The following is a 13388-nucleotide window of genomic DNA, read 5'->3' on the forward strand; positions in this document are numbered from 1 at the left end:
AATAGCACAGTGGTAGAACGTTTGCCTTGCACGCAGCCAACCTGTGTTTGTATCTCGGCATCCCATATGGTTCCCTGAGCCTGTCAGGAGCAACTTCTGAGTGCAGAGCCAAGAGTAACCACTGAGCACTGCCCGGTGTGACCCAAACCCCTTCCCCCCAAAGAAAAGTCACTCAGATGAAACTTTCCTCAAGTAGTAGTAATGAAAATTCTATTAAACAGATGCCTCAATGAAGAAAGCAAGTGGCAAATAGATATATGAAAAGAGAGGCGGGGCTGGAGAGGTGGCGCTAGAGGTAAGGCGTCTGCCTTGCAAGCACTAGCGTAGAACGGACCATGGTTTGATCCTCTGGTGTCCCATATGGTCCTCCCAAAGCCAGGGGCGATTTTTGAGCGCATAGCCAGGAGTAACCCCTGAGCATCAAACGGGTGTGCCGCCCGCCCCCCCCCCCCCACAAAACAAAAAAAGAGAGCGGTAATATCACACTTCACTGGGGAAACAAATATGGACAATATGGTTCATCACAAATCACCTCCAAGAGTGACCATCACTGAAACACTGACAACACCAAATCATGGTGAGGATATGGAGCAACAGGAACTCTGAATCATTGCGAAAGAATATCTCCAACTGGGAAGAGTCTGCAGTTTCCAGAAAAATGAAGCATTTACTTTCCATCTGATCCAGCAATCACACTCCTGGGTACTTACCCCAAGAAGAAATTGCATATGGATATTTACAGTCACTTCATTCCTAATTGCTCAAAATTAGAAGCAGTATATTCTTCAGTAGTTTATGAGGGGACCAGAGTGAGTGTGTTTGCTATACACATGGCCAATGTGGGTTCAATCCCCAACATCCCGTATGGTCCCCCAAGCTAGCCAGAAGTAAGTAAGAATGTAAGTAAGTATGGTACCCCAAGCAGAGAGGCAGAAGTAACAGCTCAGTACTTCCAGGTGTGGTCCAAAAACAAAACATACAAAAAAAACCCAGTAACTTATGAAATAGACAAATTGCAGCACCTCTAGTCCATGAATGCTGTGAATATAAAATGGGCTATATGTCATGAAAAGAGAAGAAGCAAACTCAAATGCTCCTTCTTACCAAAACAGCGGTGGGGATAACTCAGGTCACCCTCCATAGAGGACTTTCAGGACTACCCCTGTCATTAACATGGGGACCACGTGATGCTGGACATGGAACCAGATCTACTACAGACTATTTCTCTGGACCCAAATGCCATATTCCCCTCCAGGGAAAGCAGATCTGGAGCAAGGGTCACCACAAGAAATAATCCAAACAAAGATGAGAGTGAAATAGGAGTGGCCGAGTAGCAATCTGTCTTGTCAAGCTGAGAGAAAGAGAGATGCCTGCCAGAACTGCAGTTTTTATGGAGTACAGAGACACCCTGGGCAGGGGAGTAAGGATAGAGGCCTCTCCTGAGCCTGTTCCAATCAGGTTTGCTTGGTATATGCTAAGTAGAAAAATCTGTCTTGGGTGAAACTAAGTTGTAAATAAACAGATACAAAGAAACCAGATATGATCTTTGTTTTGGATGGAACCAAGCTGTAAGTTATAAATCAACAGAAGGCTGGATAGTATCCACCATCTTGATGTCCTACCCCATGGCAAGAACAGCACAGAGAACTGGACCTTACTGTAACTAACCTGTGGGTGCAGTAATGGTAACCGCTGTACTAGCCTAGAAGGGGACGTGGGTAACAGGGAAGAAAATGATGGAAGAGGGCATGAGGGACCTGGGAAGTCTCTATCTTCAGCTCAGTTTTGTTTTCAACCTAAAAAGGCTAAAATAAAAGGGAAGGGGGGTGTCCAGAGCATTAGCACAGTGAGTAGGGTGTTTGCCTTGCACATGGCTGACCCTGGTCTAATTCCCAGCATCCCTTATAGTCCCCCACCATCAGGAATGATCCCTGAACACCACTAAGTGTGGTCCAAAAACAAAAACAAAAACAAATGAAAGTTCTAGCTTTGAAAACCTAAACTAGGCTCAATTTTTAACTTGATTGATTGATTGATTGATTAGTTCTTGGGCCACCCAGCGGCACCCAGGGTTCACTCCTGGATCTGCACTCAGAAATCAACCCTGGCAGGCTGGGGGCCCACATGGGATGCTGGGAATTTACTCGGGTCCCCTTCCCCCCACCCCCTGCTCAGGTCGACCACAAGCAAGGCAAACCCACCACTGTACTATTTCTCCGGCCCCAACTATGCTCAATTTTAAGTAAGACTTAGACTAGGTCAATTCAGACACATTATGCTTCCATCAACACAGGTATCGCTAATGTTTTGCACACTATGCTTTCATATGATTCATAAGGTATGACCCACCGGGAAGAGCTCAGGGGACCAAATGCAGTGCTAGGTCCAATGTGGGTCAGTTGTTTGCAAGGTCAAGTTTCCTACTCTATCTATTGTGACATTTAAAAAAAATATTTTTTAATTCAAAGTTTGTAGCTACACAACAATAAAAGTTATTATATCATCAACTCTTTCAGTTCCATTTTTCTCATAGACACTGGGTGTCTTTATCTCACACTAATTTCAGGTACAGGAAATGTTTTCTAAGATGATGAATTTATACACTCAATAAGAGACTGCAGTTTTGACATTATTTTTGACCCGCTGGGAAACCAAGTCACATCATTATTACAATATACCCTATATTGTTGTCTGAAAGAGAACATGCAGAGGCATGTATAGATCTCCTCTAAGTGAGAAATGTAGAAAAGGGTCATCTGTAAGTGGCCTTGTTTCAGATCTGAACATACAGCACATGTGACAAGAGGTAAATCACATGAACTTCAAGTGGGGTTTACCAACTATCCATTCATTCTGAGACTGCAGCTACTCTCTAGACCAAGTGTCATGCTTAGCAGCGACACAGAGATGTGCACAGAACTGGTGACCTAGTTCATGATCCACTCCATGATCTAGTTGAGCTTTTGTTTTTAAACAAAAGAATAGTAATTTTATGATGTTTCTGTTTATTTTTTGTTTGATTTTCTTTCCCCACAGATTGGGCACAAGCAATGATGCTCAACTCCTGGCTCGAAATTCAGGAATCCCTTCTAGAGGTACTTGGGGGAACAAAATGGGGTACCAGGAATCAAACCCATGTTTGGCTGCATCTAAGGCAAACACCCTACCTACTGTAATATCTCTCCAGTCTCTAAGTTTCTGTTTTGAAAACAAGTTATTTCTTTTTTTAAATATATATTTTATTTAAACAATTTGATTACATACATGATTGTGTAAAGAATGTAAAGAACACCGCCCATCACCAGTACAACATTCTCATCTCCAATGTCCCAAATCTCCCTCCTCCCCACCCTACCCCCACTTGTACTCTAGACAGGCTTTCTATTTCCCTCATACATTCTCATTGTTAGGATAGTTCACAATGTAGTTATTTCTCTAACTAAACTCATCCCTGACAAGTTATTTTTATTTCTACATGAGAAGTAGAACTTTACGTAGTAAATAGTGCAAGTAAATGATAAAATCATTAAGACTTAAAATTGGTTTTGCTTGTATAATTTTAATACCTGATTATAATATAAATTACAATAGGCACCAAAACGATAGCACAGTGGCGGGCATTTCCCTTGCATGGCTGACCCAGGATGGACCTGGGTTCGATTGCCATTGACCCATGTAGTTCCCCGAGCCAAAGCAATTTCTGAACACATACCCAGGAATAACCTCTGAGCATCATCGGGTGTGGCCGAAAAACCAAAAAAAAAAAAAAAAAAAAAAAAAAAAAGATGCAATAAATTTTCAAAGGTTGAGGTTGGTTATTGTTAGCATTTTTATAAATTAAAAAAATATAATAAAAAAAATCTCACTTAGTGGCTGATTAGATAATATAATCAGCATGTGGTCTTCTCATTTTATAGAAAAAACAATTGAGAACTTCCATCATGTAAATCATGAATTGACTTGTCTCGGTTCTCGGTGTAGGAACTACGTCGAGGGAGCCTGTTTCTTCTTGGCTTTATTCTTTCTCGTTCAGATTTGATCTTCAAGAGCATCTTAAAACCCAAATCAGATCAGATTCAAATTCTCTGCCCAAGAGTAGTTTCGTTCTAAAGAACCACAAACTGAAAACTTACTTTTAGCCGAGCACGTTGAATTTCTGAAAATTCTCGAACACCATTCACTAAAGGAACCAGTCGATTATACAGTGCCTAGAAACACAAAAAGAAAAACGCCACAAAGTTTTGAAGAGCCAGCCAGAAACTTGGAAAACACACAGTATATGACAAAGTTCATTACATTTATAGCCAAGCTGTTTAGATTACAAACCTTATTTAAATTCTTGGCTGATATAAACAGTATAGAACTTCAATTCTGTCATTTTAATTAATCTGACAAAATCTAAAATAATGCACATTGCAAACAGTTTGCATAAGTATCTGTTTTTGGTGCTACAACCTTATTCTTATCATCATCATGAAATTAATATTTATCTGTATTTGAACTAAAACAATTTTTTACGGAGTTGTTTAATTGGAGTGCACCAGGAACCAGGGAACATGCCCAAAAAGTTCCACAGTAATTATATCCTGGATCTACAAGGAATTGGCACCCGACATGTCATCACTGTTCTGGAGGATCATTTATCTCTGAGCTGAATTCAGGCCTGGCTATCAAGATAGCAATGGGCAATGTTAGAGTCTTAAGTTTCATCTCCCCTCCACTAAGGACACACAAGATGCTCCCTCTGATGAAAACTGTTCTGCCAACTACCTTCCAAATCACACTCATCTCCGAAAAAGAAATATTTGGCTGAAAATGTACAATTAAGGCAAGCCAGCGAGAGACAGGGAGAGCGAGAGAGCGAGAGAGAGAGCGAGAGAGAGAGAGAGAGAGAGAGAGAGAGAGAGAGAGAGAGAGAGAGAGAGAGAGAGAGAGAGAGAGAGAGAGAGAGAGAGAGAGAGGAAAATTTCAACAGGCTGCAGTAACTGATTTGCACATCAGAGGCCCAGGTTCCATCCCTGGCATTGTATGGTTACTGCAGCACCTTTGCTTTGTGAGCAATCCCCAGAGCTCAGAGCTTAGGAAAGCCTAAGAACATTGCAGATGAGGTTAAAAAATAAATCAAAGTACAATTTCTCTTTCATTTAGTAATATTCATTCATTTAACAATGATCTCTTTTTTATTTCCATTTTATTCCCCAATTTTTGTTATAATACCATGTGTCTCCAATCTTCCATCCACCACCATAGCCTGCAGGCACTAATGAATTTACTTCATATTGTTGGGTATCACTCACAGGCAAATGGAATGATCAACGCATTTCAATTTGAAATGACTATTCTATCTCTCTATGGTGTTACTAAAGTTAGTGTCTAAGGATTTGCTGGGCTGTGGTTGGTGCTAGGTGAGCTTTATGGGTTATTGATTAAACTCATTAAGCTTGGTAGATTACTATGGAATTTTCCCATTAGATTTCATGGGATACGACTGGGCTGACACTACTATAAAATAATGAGGCGTTCGATAGAGCTTGTGGCTGCACAGTCCAGGATTTATAAGTCTAATCCAAAATAAACTTGGTGGGTTGGAAATTGATAAGGTTAAGTCAAAAATCTGGGCCATTTATCAGTTCAAAGTACAATGATCAGAGTCAGAAACACAAGGATAACACAACTCAAGAGGACTTAGGAGCCCCAAACTGCTTAGTCCAATGGTAACAGGCAATTAACACCACTACTGAAAATGTACAGGAGACATCCCTTACCCCATCCCCTCAAAATAAAACAAATGCTACTACCATTATTCTCTGTGCTCATAAACTCACTTGAGACCCTGACTATATAGCCCCTCTCTCTTTTCAGAAGGAAGCACAGGCAAAAATGAAGATAGTTGTAAATAGAACTTCAGAATTTACATATTACCTAACTTTTCATGAAATCCTTAGAAATTCAGGAACCTCTGGATACATGTGTCCCAAGAGCAAATGAGGAGCCTTTCTTACCTTATTGGTTTGTGTGTTTTCGTGGAGGATTCTCGCATCGATAGCAGCAGCCAGCAGATTGTTGGCGGCAGTGATGGCATGGATGTCTCCCGTCAGGTGAAGGTTGAACTAAAGATGAGCCAGACATAAAGCAGAGACACAGGGTTAAGGTATTTGCCTTGCAAAGGGGACTATCTGGATTCAAAACCCGGGACTGCACAAGGTCTGCTGAGCATCACTGAATCCTGAGCACAGAGGCATGAACAGTCCCGGATCAATATCAGAAGCCCCCAAATGACCAAAACATAAAGAACAATAAAAACCATTGGAAATCTAACCTATAAATGAAATGAAAACATTTTTGTTTTTAACAAGCACAGCAGCCTAAAGGACTACCTGAGGGAAGAAAACATTCTACTCAATTACATACGATCTAATAAGCTAAGTGCAGAGAAAGCTGGATATCCAAAAATAATCTGTGTCAGTGGGCTAAAACTAAAAGACAGCTGACTGAACGGGAAAAACTATCTGCATTTAACACATGAGATAAAGGTATAATATCCACGATTTATAAAGTACCCACAGATCAACAAGAAGAATAAAAATTCAAAACAATTGGGAGAGCAAATGAACAGATATTTCTCAAGAGCAAGACTAGCAGATCATCAATAAGCACGTGAAAAAAATCCTTTATATCATTTATAATTAGGGAAATCCAAATCAAGATGGCAATGGGATATCATCTCAACCAATGAGAATGGCACATATTAAAAATAGGAACAACCTGTGCTGGTGGAGATTTGGTGAAAAAGAACTCTCATCCTTTGCTGGTGGGATTGCTAAATGATTCCTCCCCTGTGGGAAATGGTATAGAGAGTTCTTTGTAAATTTAGAATTGAGCTGCTATATGACCTAGCAATCCCACTTTTAATTATCTACCAAGAGGACTTAAAATCGTTCATTCAAAAGGGTGTATACACATCATTATTCATTACTGTACTAGTACAATAACTAAGATATGGAATAAACCTATATGTCTGATGATAGGTGAATGGATTTTAAAGGTGTGGTTATATATGTATATATGCATATATAAACACAATGGAATACTATGCAGCTACAAGGAACAATGAAGTCATGCAATTTGCTGCAACTTGATTAAAACTGGAAGATGTTGAGTGAAGGAAGTCAGAAAAAGAAAGATACAGAATGACCTCTCGTATCTGTGGCATACAGAGTAACGAACTGGATGAGGAAATATACTGTAGTAAAGGGGAATACAAGATCATTCTTGACCCTAGAGCTTAGAGAGGACAGAGAAAGAAAGCAGGGACGGAAGAAAGAAGATAAGAAAGGGAAGTAATGGGGCAGTAGGGAGTGGGGCTTCTGTTATATTGGTGAAGTGGGAGAGTACTATAGCTATAAACCCAAAGACAGATTCAACATGATGAAAACATGAGATCTAAACTGCAACCGCCGAACTCTGTAATGTGCCTGTCAAGATGACAGACAGGGGGTAGAAAATGGGGGAATGACAGAGTATGGGCTGGTTTGAGGAATTGGCATGGCAATAGGATTGGCAGTGAAACTTTTTTTTTTTTTTTTTTTTTTTTTTGTGGTTTTTGGGTCACACCCGGCAGTGCTCAGGGGTTATTCCTGGCTCCAGGCTCAGAAATTGCTCCTGGCAGGCACGGGAGGACCATATATGGGACGCCGGGATTCGAACCGATGACCTCCTGCATGAGAGGCAAACGCCTTACCTCCATGCTATCTCTCCGGCCCCGGCAGTGAAACTTTTAAGACTAAAACTCAACTCATTGTTAATGTTTCAGTTGTTCACAAAGAATGAAGACAGACCATAACAAGGCCTTCTATTCTTGGGTCAAGGACAAACACGGTGATTAGCTACTGCAATTATCTCAGTTTTCCTTCTTCTATCTCCTTTGATGTATTATTTCATGATTTAGAAAATACATCCTGGGCTGGAGTGATAGCTTAGAGGTAGGGTGTTTACTTTGCACACAGCCAATCCTGGACAAACTCCAGTTCGATTCCCGGCATCCCATATAGTCCTCTGAGCCTGCCAAAAGCAATTTCCAAATGTAGAGCCAGGAGTAACCCCTGAGCACTGCTGGGTCTGACCCAAAAACCAAAAAAAAGTAAAATTAAAAGAAAATAGCATCCTATTATATACACTTGAGATGGAATAGGGAATAAAACCAATAATAATAGAATATTCAAAAGTCAAACTATCTGGGGAAAAAAGGAATACATAACAGTCTCAAATCTACTAATAGTTAATTTGCTACTAGTCTTACATGTACATGATGAATATCTGTATAAACAGCAAACAAATAATTGGGTCACTTCTATTTTTAAAATACCATAATAACGTAGTGATCTAATTTGGGTTTCATCATGACTATTGTCTGCAGATGCCCCAAAAGTTTCCATTTCCTCCCCCTAGATTTTCAAGTTGTTTCCAAATGCTCAATTTCCCAATGACAAAGAAAAAAATTAAATAGCTTGAAAAAGAGAAACAAGGGGTCAGAAAGATGGTAAATGTAGCACTAGCAAACTCCAGTTTGATCATCATCTCCAGCATACCCAAGCACTACTGGGCATGGCCCACCTTCCTCCCCACCAAATTAAATACTGGAGCTAGAGAGAGAATGAAAGGCACAGGCCTTGATATAGCAGACTCTGGTTCAAGCCCTGATACATGAGCCTTTCCCATCCAACCACTGCTAGAGTGGTCCAGGTAATCCCCCAACAGTACCACAACCATGCCCTTCATTTGGTTAGCTGAAAACCCACAGAAGGGAAACTTTAGAATGGGGGACCCAAGAGCCCCACTTAGATTACAAATATGCCCTTTCCCCAATACTAAAAAGTATAATTTTTTTTATATTAAAGGATCTTGGTAATGTCACAAAATTACTTTTTTTTGTTTTTTGGGTCACACCCAGCAGCGCTCAGGGGTTACTCCTGGCTCTATGCTCAGAAATTGTCCCTGGCAGGCATAGGGGACCATGTGGAATCCCGGGATTCGAACCACCGTCCTTCTGCATGAAAGGCAAACACCTTACCTCCATGCTATCTCTCTGGCCCCACAAAATTACTTTTTGAAATACTAAGAGACGCATTACTTCAAAAGCCAAAATAACCCTTAGACTCAAAAAAAAGTTTAATAAAAAAAAGAAAAAGAAACTGGGGCCAGAGTGATAGTACAGTGGGTAGGGCATTTGCGTTGCACGCAGCCATCTTTAGTTCATTCCTTGGTAACCCATGTGGTACCCTGAGCCCACCAGGAAATGGGTTCCACCATCCGATTCTTAAGCACAGAGCCAGGAGTAATTCCTGAGTACTGCCAGGTATGGCCCAAAAAGCAAAAACAAAACAAAACAAGATAAAACAATCCATGTTTTAAGTTGTGTTGTACTTTTTTGCTTAAGTGGAATATTTATCTTGTTCAAATCTTCTCAATATATGCACGTCAGAGAATACAATATTATATGTACATGAGCTATACAATATATATATATATATATAGTCTGTTTCAGTCTCTCTAGGTGGTACTCAGGGCTTTCTCCTGGCTCTGTGCTCAGAAATTACACCCAGTGGTCCTCAGGGAACCAAAAGTGGTATCAGGGATCGAATCTGGGTCTGCTACATGTATTTTTGCTTTGTTTTATTTTGGGGCCACGTGGTGGTGCTCAAGGGTTACTCCTAGCTCTGAGCTCATAAAACACTCCTGGCAGGCTTGGGGGATCATATTGGATGCTGGGAATCAAACCTGGGTCCATCCTGGGTTGTCTGCGTGCAAGGCAAATGACCTACTGTTGTGCTATCACTCCAGTCCCAGGTCAGCTGCATATAAAACAAGTGTCTTACAAACTTTACTATTCTCCTGTATTTATAATTCTTACTACTTACATAACACTACAAGTTTATACATTAGATTTGACTATTAACAGCTCTTTTCAGCATAACATAGTCCATTTCAGATCCTGACATTTCAATTTTATTCTTCCCCAATGTTCTATGCAACAGACCTCTCTAGACTAATCTTTATCACTGTCCCCCTGAGTAATTTCCACTGTAATGATTCAACTCCAGGGTCTTATTTTACTGGGGAAGCACATCAGTGATCCAGAACCTTTTTTTGATCAGATGAATTTCAAGGTCCAAACTATTTGTGAGTTTAGAAAGATCATGTGATATGATAAAACATTCTAAATGGGATCTAGACAAGCACCAAAAACCACTATTTTGGGACCGGAAAGATAGCACAGCAGGGGGCCGGAGAGATAGCATGGAGGTAAGGCGTTTGCCTTTCATGCAGAAGGTCATCGGTTCGAATCCCGGCGTCCCATATGGTCCCCCGTGCCTGCCAGGAGCAATTTCTGAGCATGGAGCCAGGAGTAACCCCTGAGCACTGCCGGGTGTGACCCAAAAACCACCAAAAAAAAAAAAAAAAAAAAAAAAAGATAGCACAGCAGTAGGGCGTTTACCTTGCATGCGGCCGACCTGGGGGGCAACTGGTTCAATTCCCGGCATCCCAAATAGTCCTCCAGCCTGACAGGGGCGATTTCTGAGTGCAGAGCCAGGAGTGACTCTTGAGCACCACTGGGTGTGACCCAGAAACCAATCAATCAATCAATCAAGTTAAAAAAATATAACAACGATATTTTGGATTGGTAGTGTTAAAAAAGGACAGAATGCAACACAAGCCAAAGGCAACAATAATGGAATCTAGAGATTTAACAATCTAAACTTAACAATCTAAACTTAAAATGAGCCTGATATATTGGCAGGCTGGTTGGTAGGGGCGATGGTATGGGATGCACTCGGGGAACATTGATGGAGGGAGGTTAACATTGGTGATGGGATTGGCCCGGATCCATTTTAAGTCTGAAACCTAACTATGAAGTACTTTGTAAATTACAATAGTTTGTGATTTACCATTTATTACCATGTAATAAAATTAAATTAAAAAAAAAAGCCCACAAAAATATTTCTGCAGCAAAACAGAGGAAAAGTTGCAGACAGTGGCAGGATCAAAATCCTCGCAAGCCAGGTCCAGCCACCTAATAAGCAGACAACAACTTTGATTTTCAGAGTTTCTGAGACTTTAGAATTCTGAACAAAGGACCATGGGCTGCATTTATGGGAAAGGAAGAGCAACAATGTTTCAGGGTGTCTGGGGACTCTTACCTCTTCCATTGGGATGACCTGTGCGTATCCGCCCCCTGCGGCTCCTCCTAGGAAAGAGGCCAAGAACCTGTTAAATGAATCGCCAGACTGCTACAGAGGATGAATGAACAAAGCCTGCAGAGTCTTCTACCCAGTCAGAGACCGGCACCCTCCAAGAGGCAACACTAACGACAAAATAGAGGGGGGGGACACACCAAATCACACTCCAGCTCTGCAATCGAAGGAAGGATTGTTGAACAATAAAATAATAACAGGGACTAGAGTCCAGCAGGTAGGGCACTGGCCTTGCTTATGGCCAAGCCAGGTTTGCTCTCTGGCACCTCATGTGGTCCCCTGATTCTTACCAGAAGTAATTATTGAGTGCAGAGTTAGGAGTTATCTCTGAGCATTGCATGGTATGGCCTAGAAGCCAATAAATAAATCAATAAAATAAAATTAGCTTTGCAAATCAAAATATTAATGAGGCCTAAATCTCTATGATCAATCCTTAATATCTCTGGCCTTCCAAATCTTTCTTAAATCCTCTCATAGGTGTGGCTTAAAAAAGTTGTGATTGGCAAAAGGTCACACAGCATTAGGATACAAAGCCTACAAATAAAGCTTGCCCCTTTTTTCCCCAAGTCTCATGTTCATTCCACAAGAATGTAGGACATTATCAATGTATGATGCATTAGGAGTTATCAGCACATAGTTATCCATATCTGGAACATAAATATAATGTGGGTAGGGTAAGAACCCAAAGTGACAAAAAGACACAGTAACTCCAGTAGTGAAGTGAGCAATGGGGTAACCTCATGGTGAATCAGTGAAGAGAAAAGGTGAAGGAACCAGAGATCAACCCCACAGCCAGAGTTAAATTTCCCCATCTCCAATGCTCCTCTGGCCTTCACAAAGCATGATTGACAAGCTTGGAGGGGGAGGGGGGGGGTCAGAGCAGGTTCTAACTGCCTAGACATATAGGCCTATGGGCAAGGTTGGGAAGACAGAACACCAGGGTGAGTCCCAGTTTCCAAATCACTTGGCCCAGGAACTGATGAGAGAGAAGTCTCTGTTAGAGTCTAGTCATAGGTCTATAAAACCAGGGGAACAGATTTTTCAGATGCTCCATTGTACCCCTATTGCTGCCTGGCTCTGGAGAGGACCAACTGCAGTCCTCCATGGACTTAGGGTACATGAAGGGATTCACATGGGGATTAAAGATGTCTATTTCTGGGGCTGGAATGATAATATAGTGGGTATGCTGTTTGTCTTGCATGTGGCCAACCTGGATTCAATCCCTGGCATTCCATGTGGTCCTCCCAGCATTGTTAGGAGTAATTCCTGAGAGCAGAGTCAGTAGTCAGCCCTGAGCATCACTGGGCATGGACCCAAAAGAAACAAAAGAGGTGCCCACACCTAAGACAAGCCCTCCACATCTACTAGGGATTCTTTCTAAACCCTTCTCCCCCTATGCACATGCTTAGAAAACGAGATGAGTGATGACAACAAAGTACCTTTAACTCCAAACGTCGGGCCTTGAGAAGGCTGCCTCAGACAGGCAAAGGAGTTGATGTTGAGGTGTGCGGTCAGTGCCTGAACCAGCCCCACTGTGACTGTGCTCTTCCCTTCTCCCAGAGGGGTGGGTGTGATCCTGATGGGGGGAAAGGGAGACACTGAATTATATTTTTTAGACACGACACAGAAAGTCCAATGCTCCTGAACCAAATTAAGAGACCATAATAATTCAACTTTCTTAGATGATCTACCAAATCAGACAGGCCTACCTAAACCAGGTATGGTTTACATCTTTACCAAGAGACTTAAAACAAAATGCTAAGTAGAGTCAGAGAGATAGCACAGAGGATAAGGCCTTGCCTTGCCTGTGGTCAACGCAGGTTTGATCCCCAGCATCCTATATGCTCCCCTGAGCACAGTCAGGAGTGATTCCTGAGCATAGAGCCAGAAGTAAGCTCTGAGGACCACCAAAAGTGGCCCAAACTCCCCTCCTCCCAAAATAAAAGAGAAGCATCCAGAAAGGTAAGTATTACATTTCCAGGTAAGGCTCCATGAAATTGGCCCTTTAGATACCTGAACCATCATCACACACTTTAAAAACCATAATCTGGGCTTACAATGTGGTCTTCTAAGAGTGAGAGAGTGTGAGTCAGGTTGTCCACATTCCTCAATCACCAACTACCTAGTTTCTGACCT

The 13388-nt window shown here is 41.6% G+C and overlaps 1 protein-coding gene across 3 annotated transcripts in view; it reads right to left on the reverse strand.

Annotated features, from left to right (window-relative positions):
• Positions 1 to 13388, reverse strand: part of MTHFD1L (methylenetetrahydrofolate dehydrogenase (NADP+ dependent) 1 like) — a 641585-nt gene that overhangs the window by 578729 nt on the left and 49468 nt on the right. For 2 of the 3 annotated variants that reach the window (XR_007491265.1, XM_049765365.1), the window contains exons 1-4: positions 12692 to 12785; positions 11199 to 11245; positions 6003 to 6110; positions 4134 to 4208 (exon numbers count right to left, since the gene is read on the reverse strand). Coding sequence is in view for 2 of the 3 variants with exons in the window: in XM_049765365.1 (XP_049621322.1) it covers positions 4134 to 4208; positions 6003 to 6110; positions 11199 to 11207 (192 nt within the window). In the remaining variant the exon portion in view is untranslated. Of the gene's footprint in view, positions 1 to 4133; positions 4209 to 6002; positions 6111 to 11198; positions 11246 to 12691; positions 12829 to 13388 lie in introns of those variants that run through there. The other variant, XM_049765366.1, reaches the window with a different exon arrangement.

The sequence above is a fragment of the Suncus etruscus genome, chromosome 18 (genome assembly GCF_024139225.1).
Source record: "Suncus etruscus isolate mSunEtr1 chromosome 18, mSunEtr1.pri.cur, whole genome shotgun sequence".
Classification (NCBI taxonomy): Eukaryota; Metazoa; Chordata; class Mammalia; order Eulipotyphla; family Soricidae; genus Suncus; species Suncus etruscus.